Here is a 19,386-nt window from a genome sequence, read left to right as displayed (position 1 = left end):
TGGCCTCTCAGAGACTGCACAGATGCAAAAATACATATGGAATCTAAAGGATAAAAGAGTTTGGTCCTAATTTTATTCTATCAGAATACAAACAAAGCAGAAGACATGTCCTAGTGACTTTAACATGAGAGCAATCTCTTGGTTAAAATTACAGTATAAGGAAGATTCCTGTTTTTTGAGATGGATAGAAAAATAAAGAGTGAAGCCGGGCTGAATCTGGTGAGAAGCACATTTCTTTGGTCCAGAGCTTAAGAGAGTGAGTCAGCAGCAAGGGGGACCAGCCAGGATGGTAGGGTGCCCTTGGAAGCCCCTTCTAGTAAGCAGAGGATTCTGAATAATTATTAGGAAGAAACCAAAGTTCTTTTACTCAGAATTTCTTCCTATTTAAGAGACTTCCGACTTGCGGTTAAGAAATCCCTCATTGCCTTTTATGTATTTTGTCTTGAGATTGGCTGCTTTGGGTGTGGGAGAAAAGAAGTGCATAGAAGGGGTAGTTAGAGGCACCAACTTTTCTGTCAGCCTTCTGTTTTTCCAAACAAAGTCCATCACCCTGAGGGAGGGGCTAGGAATGCCTGTATAAAATACATTCAGGGTGAGCTCAGACTCTTCAGTTCAGATAAATATCTTACTTCTTTCCCCATAATAGACCTTGTAGTGCACCTCAGAAGGAGACATGTCAATTGGGTTATTTGTTTTCTTATTGTTTAATTTTTTGAGTTCTTTGTAAACTCTGGATATTAGGGCTCTATCTGAAGTGTGAGGAGTAAAAATTTGTTCCCATGATGTAGGCTCCCTATTTACCTCTCTTATTGTTTCTCTTGCTGAGAAAAAACTTTTCAGTTTAAGTAAGTCCCATTTATTGATTCTTGTTATTAAGTCTTGTGCTATGGGTGTCCTGTTAAGGAATTTGGAGCCAGACCCCACAATATGTAGATCGGAGCCAACTTTTTCTTCTATCAGTCGCAGAGTCTCTGATTTGATATCTAGCTCCTTGATCCACTTTGAGTTAACTTTTGTGCATGGTGAGAGGAGGGGATTCAAATTCATTTTGTTGCAAATGGATTTCCAGTTTTCCCAGCACCATTTGTTGAAGATGCTATCCTTCCTCCATTGCATGCTTTTAGCTCCTTTATCAAATATAAGATAGTTGTAACTTTGTGGATTAGTCTCTGTGTCCTCTATTCTGTACCATTGGTCCACCCGCCTGTTTTGGTACCAGTACCATGCTGTCTTTGTTACTATTGCTCTGTAGTATAGTTTGAAGTCTGGTATTGCTATACCGCCTGATTCACACTTCCTGCTTAGAATTGCTTTTGCTATTCTGGGTCTTTTATTTTTCCATATGAATTTCATGGTTGCTTTATCTATTTCTACAAGAAATGCCGTTGGGATTTTGATTGGGATTGCATTAAACCTATAGAGAACTTTTGGTAATATCGCCATTTTGATGATGTTAGTTCTGCCTATCCATGAACAGGGTATATTTTTCCATCTTCTAAGATCTTCTTCTACTTCTCTCTTTAGGGTTTTGTAGTTTTCATTGTATAGATCTTTCACCTCTTTTGTTAGGTTGATTCCCAAGTATTTTATTTTTTTTTTTGAGGATATTGTGAATGGAGTGTTTTTCCTCATTTCCATTTCAGATGTTTTGTAGCTGATATACAGAAATGCCTTTGATTTATGCGTGTTAATTTTATATCCTGCCACTTTGCTGAATTCATTTATTAGTTCTAATAGTTTTTTTGTAGACCCTTTTGGTTCTTCTAGGTATAGAATCATGTCATCAGCAAATAGTGATAATTTAAGTTCTTCTTTTCCTATTTTTATGCCTTTAATTTCTTTCATCTGTCTAATTGCTCTGGCCAGTGTTTCTAGAACTATATTGAATAGAAGTGGTGATAGAGGGCATCCCTGTCTTGTTCCAGATTTTAGGGGGAATGCCCCCAATTTTTCTCCATTGAGAAAGAGGAGGACATACAATCAATCAACAAATACATGAAAAAATGCTCACCTTCTCTAGCAGTCAGAGAAATGCAAATCAAAACTACCCTAAGATACCATCTCACTCCAGTAAGATTGGCAGCCATTATGAACTCAAACAACAACAAGTGCTGGCGAGGATGTGGGGAAAAGGGTACTCTTGTACATTGCTGGTGGGACTGCAAACTAGTGCAGCCAATTTGGAAAGCAGTATGGAGATTCCTGGGAAAGCTGGGAATGGAACCACCATTTGACCCAGCTATTGCCCTTCTCGGACTATTCCCTGAAGACCTTAAAAGAGCTTACTACAGGGATACTGCCACATCGATGTTCATAGCGGCACAATTCACAATTGCTAGACTGTGGAACCAACCTAGATGCCCTTCAATAGATGAATGGACAAAAAAAAATGTGTCATTTATACACCATGGAATATTACGCAGCACTAAAAATGACAAAATCATGGATTTTGCAGGGAAATGGATGGCACTAGAGCAGATTATGCTTAGTGAAGCTAGCCAATCCCTAAAAAACAAATACCAAATGTCTTCTTTGATATAATGAGAACAACCAAGATCAGAGCAGGGAGGAAGAGCAGGAAGGAAAGATCAACATTAAACAGATACACTAGGTGGGAGGGAAAGGGAGAGAAAAGGGAAATTGCATGGTAATGGAGGGAGACGCTCATTGTTATACAAAATCACACATAAGAGGTTGCGAGGGGAATGGGTAAATAAACAAGGAGAGAAATGAATTACAGTAGATGGGGTAGAGAGAGAAGATGGGAGGGGAGGGGAGGGGGGATAGTAGAGGCTAGGAAAGGTAGCAGAATACAAAAGTTACTAATAGGGCATTATGTAAAAATGTGGATGTGTAACAGATGTGATTCTGCAATCTGTATTTGGGGTAAAATTGGGAGTTCATAACCCACTTGAATCTAATGTATGAAACATGATATGTCAAGAGCTTTGTAATGTTTTGAACAACCAATAAAAAAAAAAAAAAGAAGGAGACATGTCAGGACCTAAAACAAGCTGGGCTCCTTTATGCCTCACCCTTCACACATGCTAGCTAGGCTTGATGCCATCTCAGAATTTCCTTACCACCTCATGCCTGGCAATCTCCCTTTGTCACTCTCTAGACATTTTCCTGCTTTATTGTTAAGTAAATTCCATTCCCCCTTCTCAAAACAGTCTTTCTCTCATAGTCTGGAAAAAAATCCATCTCATTTCTGAAGACTCAGCTCAATGTCATCTTATGTAGGCTGTCATTCATTCATTAGATGTGTTGAATGCCTGGGACATATCAGATCAGTCTTCAGTTCCCAAACTTTGATCATGGCACCATTAATGCTTATTCATCTTGTTTTTGTTGTTGTTGTTGTTGTTTTGGTTTTTTGTTGTTGTTTCTTTCTTTCTTTCTTTCTTTCTTTCTTTCTTTCTTTCTTTCTTTCTTTCTTTCTTTCTTTCTTTTTGTTAATGGAAGCTCTATGCAAAACAACAACAACAACAACAATAATAAAAACCTACCAGTTCCATTATTAAGTAGGTGAGGTTCCCTATGGAGTCAACCTATGTGCCCTTCAACAGATGAATGGATAAAGAAAATGTGGTATATATGCACAATGAAGTATTACTTGGCCATAAAGAAGAACAACTTTGTGGCATTTGCTGATAGATGGATGGAACTTGAGATTATCATGATAAGTGAAATAAGCCAGTCCCCCAAAGTCACAGGTTGAGTATTTTCTCTGATAAACAGAAGCTAATCCAAAATGGGGGGGGGGTGGTTAAAAAATAATAGAAGAAAGATCAATTGAGTAGAAAAAGGGGAATGAAGGGAAGGGAGGAAGGATGGGATAGGAAAAGACAGTGGAATAAATCTGACCTAACATTCCTATGTATATTATGAATACCTCCACCGGACACTAATTTAAAAAAAATAACTGTAAGTAAACAGCAGAAAGATCAGTAGAATAGAAGGAAGGGAAAAGGGAGAGAGAGGAGGAGAGGAAAGGAAAAATAATAATGAGGACTAAATTAGAACTAATTATGTTCCATGCTTTTATAATTATATCAAAATGAATACTATTGTCACTTATAGCTAAAAAGAACCAATAAAAAAAGGAAAAAAAGGATCTAAAAAGCAAAAAAAAAAAGGATGAAAACAAGTAGGTAGGTCTATACAATAAGTATTTATTGTATAGCCCTAACAACTTAGTATCCTTTTGAAAAAAAACCACACACATAAACTTGGAAGAAAAACAATAACTAATCTCACTCCTAAACAGCCAGCCTTGCTTGCTAATGGGAAGTGTGCGCTGTTGGGCACTACATAACTTCTCAAAGCCGAAAATCAGATTGGACAATGCTCGGTTTCCCATCCCACACTGCTTAGCTCACAGTTGTTGCTTTTTATCAAACTCACCTTTGCTAATATGAAACATCATAAAAAAGAATACAGCGTGGTCTAGTGATTCATGCAGCCTCCACAAGATGTCAAGCATTGCTGCGTTTTCTTTGAATATTTAAAGTATCCCAACGTAGCCTTGTGTGTTTGCTGTGTTACCTGGGTCATGGCCTCACAGTTTCAGAAGCGCAGTGTCACACTCTGAATGCTAGGCACCGGGTGTACAATGGGCACAGATATGGTCCTGCTGTGACTTCCCAGCACTTGAGCTTACGTCAGAGCTGTCAGTGTGTATCATACTTCATTTGTTTGCATTTGTCTTTTCTACCATGTTGCCTGACCTTGGACCCTCCTGGAGGAATGCTCATCTTGCTCATTGTGCATCAGGGAAGTTCTAACATAGAACACTATATTTTGGGACAGAGTGCTGTCAGAACACTGGCAAGCATCATTTCCTTGCTCCTTTGACAAGGAGTTATTCCCCTGTTGGTGCAAGGTCAGCCTGTGTGGCAGTTTCTGGATTCTTGGTATCTGGACTTCTGTAAGATGATATGTTAAATATCACCTCTGGCCTATCGTGACTGTTATATGTAAATTGGCACATCCCCACTATAAAAGCTATTTTTGCTGTGCAATAAAGCAGATGCAGTTCTCTGAAACCGTCTCTGGAATGGTTTCTCCATGACCTCAGGCTCCCCACAGTCGTGGCTGGAAGGGCCCCTCAGCATACTGGCACCCAACGCGGGGCAGCTGGTAATAAGCCTGAAGAAAGGCTGATAGGTTTTATTATTCAAACCACCATAAATGGTGGGAGCTGTTGGCTGCTTTTCGAGAGAAGTGGGCTGTGTTTTGGCTTTCGATGTTGAAATCTTTGCAGGTTGAGTGGTGGCCAAAAGCTTTGTTTTCATCTCGGGGCTTGGTGGGGTAGTGATGTCATTTCCGGTCACACAGCAGCCTTTCTTTCTTCTGGCCTGGCTATTCCTGAGGTCTCTGAAGAAAGTTCAGAAGGCTGACTGCTGAATGGTTTCCTCTCCTCTGATTTCTCTAACATAGAATCTGGCCGGTTGTCCTTTTGGCCTGTGGCTGTGACTGGTTCTGGCAAAATCATGAAAGTAGGTGCACTACTAGACTCTGGTTTCCTCACAACAGGGAGCCTGCCATTATACGGACAGCAGCAACTCCTAACATCTCTACTGCAAAAGGAGAGCTGGGCACTCAATTAATGTCAGTAAACAAACGATTCAATAAGAGAATAAATAAATGAACGAGCAACCAAAGAGACCTGCAAAGTAACATCCAGGCTCATTCTCAGCCACTAGAACAAAGACTAGATTAGGAGAAAGGTAACCTCCTTCCCATTTTGGAGTACCTCTTGGATCTAGAAAGGGCCCAGTATGCAGGCTAAGTTACTGAAAACCACAATTGTTGTTATCTAACACAGCATCTGTGTAGACTACTGGGCTATGTCATTGTTCTGGATGTTGTGCCACCCTTTATTCAGGTTATGACCGAGAGAGACCTGTAGCGGAGTTACCATTCCTTCCACATGTTACTATTTGACCCCTGACAGAGACCAGCAAATATAGCCCGACTTCATGTTGTCTAAAGGCCCTATGAGAAAAATGGACATATGAGCCAAATGGGAGTTGACCTTATGTCTACCGTTAATAACCATGTGAACAAACTCTGTGAACGCCATGAATTTTCCGTCTCCAAGACAAGAATTACTGGTCAAGATGGATGGTCAAGGTGTGCAGCAAAGATGAGAACTTTGCGGCTGCTGCTGTCCACACTGGCTTTCCTCACTCTACTCCAGATTTTAGCTGGTCACTCACTAATATGGATATCTTAACTGATCTGTATTCAGATCCAAAATCCAGTATAACCCACAGAAGCTTTTCAAAAAATTTATGATTTTAGAGCTGGAAGGGAACATTGAAGTTATTCAGTTCAACCCTCCTACTGTTTGGGGGTAAACTGAGGCCCAAAGACAGTTACAAACTTGCCAGGATCCTTCTGTTCTCTGTGGCCCTAGTAGGGGTTGCCTCTGTTTCCTGTGATGCTGCACATAAGATGCTCCAAAGCAGTGATGTTGGAGACCATCAAAGTCAATTGTATCAAGTTGTGGATGAGGCAAAGTGGCCTAGGAAAAGACAATCCATCTCTAAAATATATCCCAAATCTGCCACCAGTGCCACTCTAGTCCAAGCTGCCTTTAGCTCACCTGCACTAATGCCTTAGTCTTTCTTCTCAGTGGCATTTACATTTCCCATTCACTCTTCAGAGTTGCAGTTAAACCTCTCTTTAAACCGTAAGTCCAGTTCTATTCTTCCCTGCTCAAAATGTTCCAGTAGCTCCACTTTGTACTTAAAATATAATCTAAACACTTTGTAACTTCCTGCCTGATTTAGCTCCTGTCCACTTTCACTTTTTTTTTCTTAGCTTCCAATACTCTACCTTTTACTCTGTCGATTCTAGATTCACTGGTTTTCTTCTTTCTTTCTTTTTTTTTTTATTGGTTGTTCAAAACATTACAAAGCTCATGACATATCATCTTTCATACATTTGACTCAAGTGGGTTATGAACTCCCATTTTTACCCCAAATACAAATTGGTTTTCTTCTTTCTTTGAACACAGAACACAAGCTCTTTGAGACCTCAGAGTCTGTGCTTCTATCTAGATTGCTCTTCTATGGATATCCATATGGCTAGTTTCCCCTCCTACAATCAATTGTCACTGCCTAAGTGACATCCAATTCTGAAGTAGCCACCAATTCCTTAATATTCTGCATAGCTCTGATCAGCACTCAATATTTTTTCCTGTAAATAATTTGTTTGCATGTTTGCATTATCTTTTCCTTCATTAGAACAAAAGCTTCAGAAATGTCTTATTTACCAAAGTATTTGAGACAGAAAACAATTCTCTTGCTCAATAACTACGTTTTAAGAACAGTATTTATTTATCTATTTATCTATCTACCTACCTATTTATTTATTTATTTGTACTAGGGATTGAACCCAAGGGTAACTTGCCACTGAGAAACATTCCCAGCCTTTTTTTTTTTTTTAATTTTTTGAGACAGGGTCTTATTAAATTGCACAGGGCCTCTCTAAGTTGTTGAAGCTGGTCTTGAGTCTGTGATCCTCCTGCCTTAGCCTCCAGAGTCACTATGGGACTCCAGGTGTGCACAACTGTGCCTAGTTGATACAATCTTAATAAAGACTCTAAGAACACCAACAGCTATCATAAGTCCCTTGGCCTATTATGTTGCAAATTATGGTCACAGTGTCTCCTAAATGCCAACTCACATGAAAGCTTAAACACAGTGAAGAAAAAAGTATATAAGCAATAAAAACAGTTCTCTAGATACTTTTGAAGTCAATTTAGAACGTAAATTAAGTTCCTAGGGCTCAATTTTGAGGTTTAGTTTGAGTAAACATGAATATGTGACCTATGGGAACCTTTTTGAGGGCCTCCTGGAATTGCTCTGTTGTATGAAATTTGAGACCTAAATGACCAGCTTGATTGGTTTGCTAGTTACATCTGTTGTTTTTCCTACTAGTGTCCTTCCTTCCAAAATGGTCTTCCTTTCCAAAGACAGAAGACCTTGCTACTTACTTAGAAAAAAATGGGGAACTGTAAAATGAAAATGATTTGATGAACTATGTCTTTAGGAATGAAAATAGCCTACTTGATCCAGAAGAACCAAGACTATAAGAACTATGCAAATATTATGGGAACTCTGACTTTCTTTTATTGATACACTCTATCTGCAGAGAGACTGGCAGCAAATGCTTAAAAGGTCTGTGGGCTGAAACAAAAACAAACAAACAAAAAATATAAAAGAAAAATTAGATGTTTTCTCTTCTTCAGATTGTCTTGGGGAATAAGAACCTAAAGAAATGTACTACAAAAGCAGTTCTATTAAAAAAAAAATAAGATTTTGAATCTTTGGAGGAAAAGTGGTTCAGAAGTGTCCCAGGAAGCTATCCAGGGTTTGAAGAGTGACCCTGGGAACTTAGCTAGAAGACTTTCAAGTTTTTCCGAATCAAGCATCTAAGGGGGAATATTTAACTGAACTATTTGGAACTTCTTGGTTTGAAAAATTGGAATGTGATTATGAAAAGATCCTTTCTTAGGAGATTTTTTTGTTTATTTTTTTGGCACCATTGCTTCTGTCAGGGCCAAAAAAACCAGGGGGGGAAAGTCTCCAAACTAAGTGAAAACTCTAGATTCATATATATATATATATATATATATATATATATATATATATATATATATATAATTAAATGTGTTGGGTTGATTCTACAAGCTGTAAGGGTTTGGCTTGGGTAATGCTGGAGGTCATAAGTAATATTAGGTCAGAGTCTTAGTCTGGATCTGTGCTTGAAAATGCTCATAATAACAGCGAGGAAGTTCTGGGCAGTTTCTGAAGAGTTCCGAGGCTGGGGCAGCAGAGTTCTGCTCATGATGCCTTAGGTATTCATTTAATATAGGATGGTTCAGATCTTTCCTCTAAAAGCTGCAAAGATAAGGACTGGAAGTTCAGCAGTCTCTGCAATATCATGGATAGCATGGTGTCTTTTTAAAACATTGATATTTAAGATATCATTATGAAAAGGCTAGTAAAGAAATCCAATGAGCTAAAGAATATTTATTTTCACAGCATTTCTAAGATGGACTTTGTCAACATCAATTTTAAAAAAATTTTAAAAATATATCAATTTCATTTTTAAATGAGTCAACAGTACAATGAGATGTGTTTGGGAGGGAGGGTGGAGAAAACCGTGACTCACACAAGTTGTATTATCTGGTATCAAGAATCCTAAACAGAAATAGAGAAATGAACTAGGCAAAATGTTCTGCTGAACAATTACACTTACTCCCAATGACTGTACCTTCTGGTCCCCTGTACCCTCCCAAGTTAGGCATTCAAAAATACATATAGGACTTTTTTGTTAATTTTAGTCTTTCTTGTCTCATCTGTATTCTGGCATTTGGTCACTTCCAATGTGCATTTTATTTATCTCAGTGTTTCTTAGTATTTCTGCCAAGTCTTAAAACCCTGCCATCCATGCTATTTGTGAGATCAGTCATCCTAACCTCAGCCCAGCCACTTTGCTGCCCAGTAGTTCTTCCATTTTGCTTTTCCTAGCCTCTGCCCAGGTTCCTCAGCAATCATTCCAGATGTTTGTGCTCACTTTCTGATGTTCAGTTTGTTTCTGTAACCTTTACCTTTATCAAGATCACTCCTCTTATCACCCACTGCCTCCTCTGGGACCTGTGGCATGGTGTTGAGGGGACCCTTTCCTCTCACATCGTCAGGTCCTCTCTCTATATTAACTCACATCACAGGGGCCTCATATTTTAAACAAGCAAACAAAAAACTCAAGTCAGTGACCCTTCTGTGATTCTGTAAGCGAAGTATCCCTGTTAACCACTTTATATAAATAGTACTGTCAGCTGAATGTCCTCTCCAAAAATCATGCTGAAATTTAATTGCCATTGTCACAGTACGAAGGTGGGAACTCTGAGAGGTGAGAGGTTCTGGCTCTGCTCTCAAGAATGGATTAATGCTGTTAATGGGAGTAGGTAAGTGATTGCAGTGGTGGGTCCTGGCAAAATGGATGAGTTTGACCCAATTTTTATGCCTCAGCCATACTCTGCCCTTTGCCATTTTATGACGCAGCACAGAGGTCTCCTCCTGACACTGGCATCAAGACAAATAGCTTAGAGTGATCCACCCCATTCCTCATTAACACCCCTCCTTACTCCCTTTGATCTTGCTTTGGTTGCTAATACAGTATAGAAGTTGCTGACCCATTTGTCTTTTTGTTTCAGTCTTCAACCTCAAGGCCCTATTTTTCCTACTGAGTATCTTTTAGGAACTCTCAACTTGGTTTTCTACCTCTCTTACATGTGTTTTGTGGCTTAACTCACTCCACATTCTTCTTCTATCTGAATGCAGATATTCAAGAAAGGCCCAATGTTCCTTTCTCTGGTCATTCCATACTCTCTGCCTAACAAGCTGCTTCCAAATTTTCAAACTTTATGCTTCTAATTTTGTGTTTTTTATGGCTTCAGCCCTGTCCTCTTTCCCTGATCAAAATCCCTAGTGCCTACTTAAATTTACTGTTTACAACTCAAGCCTACAATTCAAACTCAGTAGTGTCCCTAAATCAAGTTTATTATTTTTTCCTCTCCAAAAACTTCTCCCAACTCTATGATTTCTGATGTGGCATTCACCACCCTTCTAGAAGCCTGAATCCTTATTTTCCATTCAGCAAATATCCACTGTGTGCTTAATAAATGTTAGGCAACAGCTCCAGGCCCTGATTATAAAGAAGCAAACAAGATGAATGAGGCTCTTCCCTTTGTAGAATTTGTGTTCTAGAGTGGGGAGGTAGGCAGCAAAATCATCAAATTTTGGTAGAGAGAAATGCTGTAAAGAAAGTAACAAGTGAATGTCTATTCTGAAGAATGGGGTTGGGCAGCAGGACAACATTAGACAAAGAGGTCGAGGATGACAGTCTGAGAGGAAGACTTTGAGCTGGGACTGGAATACCAAAAAGGCCAACATGAAAATATGGAGGAAAGGGCTTCTTGAACAAAGGGATTAGGGAGTACCAGAGCCCCAGATGGGTACATGCCTGTTTCCTTTATTCCCACTTCACCCCATCACTCTAACTGCAAATGCTCCTCAAGTTGTGCAACGTGATCTTCATTTTGATCCCTCTTGAACTCATTTCCTCCTGGGTGAAGCCCTTGTTACTCCTTGTTCCCCTTCCACTCTCTGTTCTAGTGCAACCCTTGTGTCACTACAGAATTAACCTTTGGAAACTGAAACTTGGCATCATACTCTCCCTCCCAAACCCCTAGTGACTCTCACTATTTGCTGAGCTAATACAAAACTTGGAAGTCTGACATTCAAATCTTTTCATGATGTAACCTTAAGATATCTTTCAGTTCTTTTCTTGTATTATGCTGTGCACAATCTGCTGAAATTAGTGTGCAGAACACACCTTACACATTCCTGCCTCCAAGGGGACTGGTGTGTCTGTCCCTTCCCTTTGGTCTATTATGCCCTCACATCCAAGATGGCCAATCATAACCCTGCAAGCCCTACCTACCTCAGGTCATCTTCCCATGTAAGAACCTTTAGAATTCTCTTCAGAATGAAGTTGATTCAAGATCAAGTTTTGTATCAACCTTATTCCTCCCTCCCAGCATTTTTCATGTATTTTCCCTGGATTGAGGTCATGTGCACATCTATTTTTGCTCTACACCCCTTACTATGTTGCAGATGTTTTAAGACAATGACCACATGTTACTTATCCTTGTGCTAGTGCATTGCCTCACACATAGTTGGCATTGAATAATATTTGTTGAACAAATGAATGAGTTTGTCAAATCTGAATTTGATTAACTAATATTTATTTCGTGATGTTTCCCTTTTATCATTGCTCTTACGGGTTTCTCATGAGACCTTTTGTGAAAAGGCAGAAAGCAGAGAGGAAATGCAGAGTCCTTGTTTTGAAACAGTCTAGTTGGTTTCAATCTGGTCAAATGATTAAGTTTATATTGAGAAACACTAAACATGACTGAGTAATCTGTATAGTATGAGATAAATAATTCTTAGTGAAATATTAATTGATTGATTTTCTGCTCAGGATACATAAAACGTCTTTTTATTTTTATTTTTTGGTACTGGAGATTGAACTCAGAGGTGCTTAACCACCGAGCCACATCCCAGCCTTTTTCATTTTTGAGATGGGGTCTCACTAAAGTTAAGTAGGGCTCACTAAATTGCTGAGGCTGGCTTTGAACTTGCGATCCTACTGCCTCAGCCTCCTGAGCTGCTGGGATTATAGGTCTGTACCACAGTGCTTGGCGATAAAACTTCTTAACATTATTCAGTGAGTAAAAAAGTACATGATTGCAATCAAAGAGCCTCAGACTCACCACGTTACTGCATGTCCTATAACGAATATTTCTTCCTTCACAGCTCCTAGTCATAAAAAGAAAAGAGAAATCTCATTACTACCTATGAAAGGATCAAAGCTTGAACCATTTTGTAAAAGTCAATTTCCTCTTAATACTAGTGGAAGGGTCTTTTCTTCTAAGTAGCTTCATAGAGATGTTGCCATTAAATACTAAATGGAGCCGATCTAAGGAAGATGTATCTATAAATTGATTTCTCTAGAAGGGCTGAAATTAAGCATTTATCTTGCTTCAATATTTTTCAAACTAAGTACTTAGTATAAATTTAACCAAATAAATATTAGGGTAAGGTTTTCTAAAAAATATTTATATTACATTAATCCTTAATTATTTCTAATATAAAACTGAAGAGACATTTTGGTAAAAACCTTAGAACTTGAATATGATAAAAAGTGAACTTGGTATTCAACATGTCTTCTAAGGATAGAAAAAGATATAATTCTTAAACAGTTATTTTTATTTCTAAAATGCACCCTCATTATAGTAATTTTGGAATAGATTACCAAAATGAAAAAAAAAAAGTTCCCTGTAATGGTCTCATCTAAAGATAATTACTATGATTGATATTTCTTTCCAATGCAGAGGAAATCACATCAATTATACAATTTTGTAACTTAATTTTGTCCCACTTAAATTTTTTTAGAAGTATTTTCCACACTATATTGAGAGCTACATAATATTCCATCAAATGGTATAACACAATTTGTAAATCATTATTCTACTAACTGTCCTTTAATTAATTTTTGTAGGGTTTGATAAAAGAGAGTGTAATAAGCCACCCCTAAGCATATGTCTTATCCAAGTTTCTGACTATGTCTTTAAAATTAATAAATTTCTAGAAGGGGAATTACTGAACTAGAGGGAATGAATTTTTGCAAGGCTCTTGAAAACTATTGCCAAATTGCATTCCATAAAGGTTGTACCATTACATACTCCCACCAGAAATACATGGGAGTTCCCATTTTACTGAATTCTTGTGAACAAAAACAATCAATATTTGGTAAAACATCCAGTAATGACAATTCATGAACAGCAGTATTCTGCTCTTTTCAAACTAGGTCACAAGTAAAACTATACTATGGGACTCTGAATGACCACATGAATAGCTAATAGTTAAGGAAGACCAGGTATAATTTAAATTTGTTATGTGCATTATTTTATTTAATATCAAAAATCTTGAGAGGGAAGATACTGTTGTTAATACATTTTACAGATTAAAAAAAAACACTGATGCTTAGAGAGGTTATGTATCTTTCCCAAATCGAACAACTGCTAAGTTGTACAGATGAGATTTGAAACTAGGCCATCTGGCCTCAGAGCTAACACTCATAATCACAAAGCTTTAATGCCTAATTTATTATTTTGTTCAGCAAACATCCATAGAGCTGCTGTTATGTGCCGGGCAAAGAACTTACTTAGGGGAGTACAAAGAATAATGAATATCACTTGGTTTCTGCTATTAAGAAAATCAATTATATAATTATAATTCAGCATAAAAATGCTATCTAGTAATTGTGCTAGGTCTTGAGAATGTTAACAGAAGGAAAATGTTATCTGAAAACACAATTATATGAAGGCTATCTTAGGTCTAAAGACTTTAATTAGATTGACTATATTAATGAAGGCATTCGACTCACAGGAAAAAGGAGAATTGACCAAGATGTGTAGTTGTCAGTACCCAGGCCCAAGATACCCTAGACAAAGGGTCAATGAATTTCAAGTCTTTCATGCCCCATTGGAAAGGTGGTTGTTGTTATCTTGATGGCTTAGGGGAACCCTAGCTGATGCCAACAAATGCTCAGTTCATATGAAGAATGTTTCCCATGATGAAGCCATATTGACCAAACTGCCAGCCAAGAATGATCTGGATTTTCATGACTTCTGAGAGGTACAGAGCACTAGCCACATTGACAAGAATATTGTGGTACACATGATAGATTCTTCCATTCCTTGTTGTGCTTAAATAAACTGGCACCTCAGTTTGAAACATTACTTTCATGGGTCAAGTCATTGTGAGAACATCCCCAAAAGAAAGATCTATTCTTGGTGTTATTGTTTAAAATAATATCAAGCTCCTGATTCTGAAAACATGAGAGTTAGGCTAGGGATGATGGTAAATTTACAAGATAATGAATTTTGCAACTGGGGTTCCTTTGGTAGCTTGTCATATAGACATTGGTATTTCTTGCATATGATAGGCTTTTCAATTTTACAATGCTGGTGCATATGTAACACCGTATAGTAGGTAAGAGTACTCACTTTGAAACCAGACATCTCTTTATGGACTCATGACCTCAAATTCTATACCCCAGTTTTTTTCATCTGCAAAATGGGCTAATATTACTTATATCACAGGAATATTATGAGGATTTAGTCAATAACCATAAATCATTATAGACAGTGACCAAGTCATAGTAAGCATTATGAAAGCATGTGATATATTAATTAATATGTAATAAAAATGATAGATATTGAAAAGAGGTTAAATATATATAGAAAAAGTTGTAAGAAAGGCAGAGCAGCATGAAAAGATTTGGTATGTTTGCAAATTTTCAAATAGATCTGTGTTTTTGGAATTTGGAGTTCATGTGGTAAATTGCAATAAAGAGAATATCATTTCAATTTTGAATTTTATAATAAGCAAAGAGGAATCACTTACTGAAGGTTTTAAAACAGAAAAATTACAACTATGACTTCTTGATTTTAAAAGATGATATTTATCACTGAGAATGAACCTATTTTTTTCTACCCTTTAAAAAAAATCTTCTTTTCCTAAACTCATATCTATGAAATGAATAATAGAATTAATTCTGAATTAGAAATTTGAAGACTAGGGCTATAGATTTTGTTCCTGTACTTGCATAAGCCTTTTGCCATCTTATGCTCTTAACTTCGTAGTTCTCAAATGGATCCAGTAACATTATTGCATAACTTTTTGAACACCAACTGAGATAATACACAGAAGCTCTGTTCTCATGCCAAAGGATTATAATAGAGATACCACTTACAAAATGGAAAAAAAAGAAAATAGAAAAATGCCTTTTCAATAATTTAAATGAGCTTTTCCCCAGATATTTTAAACCATAAATACCTATACAGGTTTTACAAACATCCTTGGAGACAGGAGATACAGCATACAATGTCAAAGACTGACTTAAATACTTCTTAATCAGGAAAAACAAAATAAAAACAAACAAACAAAAAAGAAAGCAAGAAAAAAAAGTGCTTGCCATATTTTCCAAAGAAATATTCTGTGATGGTTTAGCAACTAATACTGATTTATAAATAATTTATATCTCTGAACTGTCTTCCCTTTACTATATCCTATTAATATTTAATTGAGAGCTTATTTAATTTGACTGAAATATAACATTAAAAATGTTAGTTCTTAAGTTTGGCTCCTACTCAATATTGAAAACCATTATCCAATTTTGATTACTAACAGAATATTAGCCTCTACCATATTTTAGTGCCTGCTCTTGATCTCTAATCCACTGTTATTACATTAAGTCTAATTAAATCTAACTCTAAAAAATTTACAATAATTCTGCAAAATTTTAACAATTCTGTTTAACAAATAAGAAAACTGAGCCTTAAAGTTACATAAACAGAAAACACCAGGGATTTTAAATCCTGGTTTGACCAACTTGAAAGTAGGTAAAACAGTAAGTAAAGGAACAAGATGTGTTCCAGACGTGTAGTAAGTTAACTGGAGACTGGAAATCTGGGAAGCTGAGCAGGGAGGGGCCTGGGACTTAACTGCATTTTATTGATACTATATCAATTTATCAACTGCTTCTTAATTCTGGTAAATCCACTTCCAGTAAAGCAAACCTAGACACGCACTGGAATATCTCCAAGAGAAACACTCATCAGTAAGATGCAATGTGAAAGAATTTCAGTGCAGAGAAGCTCATTTTAAAAATTCAAACATATTAAACTTGAATATAAATTTTATATCAGTAGCAAAGTGACTATTCCACTGCAAAGATTTTACTTTCTGCCAACTGTGAATTTCTTTACTCAAGGTATTTATCTGGGCACAAAGCCTTATCTGTGTATCTGAAAATCAAGTAGTACAAAATCTCTCTCTCTCTCTCTCTCTCTCTTTTTTTTTTTTTTAAGTTTGCTAATATAAAACAGCTGAGTGGGTTCCTGCACATTTAATCAAATTTTTAAAAGTTCACCTCTGGAGAAGAAAACAAACATCAGAAACTTTAGTCCAAAATGATTTCTGAGAAAAATTACAGAGCACTGATAACACAGAATAGAAGTCACTGCCTTCTCCCAGTGTCAACTACATGACACAGGACGGTGTTCAGTGAGTCAAGGACTGTACCAGTTATGGCCTGCTTCGAGTATGCAAAAGCACCACATAAATATTAGAATATATCCCAATCCAAATCTGTCCAGAAATTTCCTTGTTTATTTCAATACTTCACTCTTAGCTACTTATTAATTTGGACTTAATTTCTTCTCTCAGACAATGATTATCTCAATCGAAATCATTATTTGTGAATTATTCAGGCTTTAGACAAATTTACCAGAATTTAGTTAAAATGAGATTATTGTAGACTTAAGGTGTATTTTGTCTCTCATTAACAAATAACAAAACTCTCCAGATTCCTTTAACTCTTAAAGTCCTCATGCTATCTTATTTTTGATTATCATAATTTAACAACCTTAAGAAGAGATGAATTGCCATTGAAAATCAAAACTCTCTTTTGCAAATTGCTTTAGCCATTTGTTGATCTCTTTTCTTTCTTGCCTGCTTATATAATTCTTTATTAAGAGAAAGGAGTGTATTTGGTTTCTCTCTCTCTCTTTTCTTTTTTTTTTTTTTAATGTTTTTTTTTTTAACTTGGATATAGACCTTTATTTATTTATTTATATGTGGTGCTGAGAATCAAACCCAGTGCCTCACACATGCCAGGCAAGTGTGCTACTGCTGAGCCCCAGCCCCAGCCTGATTTCTCTCTTTTTTAATCTTAAAATTCTTCTCATTTCCTCTCTGAGCAAATGGATCCTTCTGGTGACATTATTAGACTTGTACCTGGTGTCATTAAATCTGGTAACTGTGTACTTGAAACTTCAAAGTCCTTAAGCATAACCGAACTTGTTTTAGCCTCATGAAACCCAGACTTTATCTGACTTCCCAAACCCAAGAAAGCTGCTATAGAAGAGCAAGTAACATTATTTTGCTAAACACCAACCTTAGGTAATTATGGCCCTTAGGTAAAGAATTTCAAAATAGGCCTGGGCCCATCTGCTTACATATCTCTTTCAGTTATCCAAAAGGAAACTATGAGCTCTTTTTTAGGAGAACAGACAAAGCCAGAGGGACCCTGGGGCACTTAGACTGTTGGAGGTGAGTGACCATGGATTAGACAAGACCAGCAGATTCACAATCACAGCGAGGATTGATTTCACATGATACTGTGGCACTATTGTCCTTCACTTGGAATGAGCATTTCAGTACTCACTTGGAGCTATAGGTACAGCGTGAGGTTGTCCCAGAGGAGCCAGTCCAAACACTTCTCCATTTGGGGGCTTTTTACAAAGACTTCAAGAGGAAGTGCAAATTCTCAGAACACCTGAGAGGACCAAAGGCAAGGGCACCCCAGCTTCTTTTCTTTTGCTGTTGATACATTATTGCAAGAGGTTCTTTCAAGAAAAAAAAACTTGATACTAGTCAATTCAGCTGCTACAAAGGAAGCCATGTGACCCTTTGGACCCTGTGTATAAAGTTATCCTCAGATGCTCACTATCCTCATCTATGGCTGGAACTTGAAGCTCGACACCTGGGGATACAGCTGTAGTCTGTGTGACAGATGGGTAGCTGTGGCCTTGCCTGGTGTGAAAAGAAAGGGAGTTCAATGACATGTCATCTTGGGGCTTCTACAAGTCTACTTTTTAATCTTTCCCTTTGCTCTGGTTCACTCTCAAGCTTAAAAGGTCATTCCATGTGCTTTATATGGCACTCCATGTTTAAAATAGTCAAGAGTTAATTCTGATTTATCGTGTCTTAAAATAAAACCAACCTTGTTCACATGGAAACATTATTTGGGGGAAGCTTGAGCCCAACAATAGGAATAAATTCTGCACTATATCTTCAAAAAATCTCTACAGACAACCATGTTTATATTGTATTTTTCTTATATAGCATGTTTCTAAATAACTGGAAATGCCCTAGTATGTACCTCTAGTGAGTACTACTAATATTAATAGATTTTAATTTGTTTTTAACAGACATTAAATTAATGTATATTTTGTCTGAATAATGATTTTGAGCCTACCTCCCTCCACTTTGCCGTGTACTTTTAGACAACTGCCTACCTCAAATAATAGCAAATTTGCTTACAAAATTTTCTATAATAAGCAATATACAATGTGGTGATATCTACTTATGAAAAACTGATCTTAAACAGTTAAAGAAGTATCTTTGAACTTCTTTGTAGGTACACTTAATTCTTTTTTCTCATTTGTGTTTAAAGCTCCTTTATCAAACAAAATCACTAACATTCTGGGAAAATAATGCATCCCTAAAACAAAGCCTGCAGAGGAAAAGTAGCTTTAAAACAAGAGATAGAGGTCCCTGGTGCTCTGGGACTTTCAAAAGCACACAGAAAAAAAATACCTCTTTCCATGTGATACATATACACGATGGAATATTATTCAGTCATAAAGAAGAATGAAATTAAGACATCTGCCAGTAAATGGATGGAACTAGAAACTATCATGCTAAGTAAATAAGCCAATCCCTAAAAAACTAAAGGCTGAATGTTCTCTCTGGGATGCCAATTCGCAATAGGCAGGGATGGGGTGGGAGGTGAGGGGGTAGAGGTTCACTAGACTGGGCGGGGGAAGGGGGGAAGGGAGGAAGGGAGAGGGGCTGGGAATGGAAAGACAGAATGAATCGGACATAACTTTCCTATGTTCATATATGAATACACAAACAGTGTAACTCCATATGGTGTACAACCAAAAGAACG

General features: G+C 37.2%; 1 protein-coding gene across 4 annotated transcripts in view; it reads right to left on the bottom strand.

Moving 5' to 3' along the window:
* Positions 1-19,386, bottom strand: part of Adamtsl1 (ADAMTS like 1) — an 876,927-nt gene that overhangs the window by 290,960 nt on the left and 566,581 nt on the right. For all 4 annotated transcript variants that reach the window (XM_078047684.1, XM_078047686.1, XM_078047685.1 and 1 more), the window contains one exon: positions 12,356-12,401. In XM_078047684.1, coding sequence (XP_077903810.1) covers positions 12,356-12,401 — 46 coding nt within the window. The remainder of the gene's footprint in view (positions 1-12,355; positions 12,402-19,386) is intronic.

The sequence above is a fragment of the Ictidomys tridecemlineatus genome, chromosome 4 (genome assembly GCF_052094955.1).
Source record: "Ictidomys tridecemlineatus isolate mIctTri1 chromosome 4, mIctTri1.hap1, whole genome shotgun sequence".
In the NCBI taxonomy this organism is placed as follows: domain Eukaryota; kingdom Metazoa; phylum Chordata; class Mammalia; order Rodentia; family Sciuridae; genus Ictidomys; species Ictidomys tridecemlineatus.
Note: the sequence above shows the minus strand (reverse complement) of the source record. Positions and strands in the feature narration are given on the sequence as shown.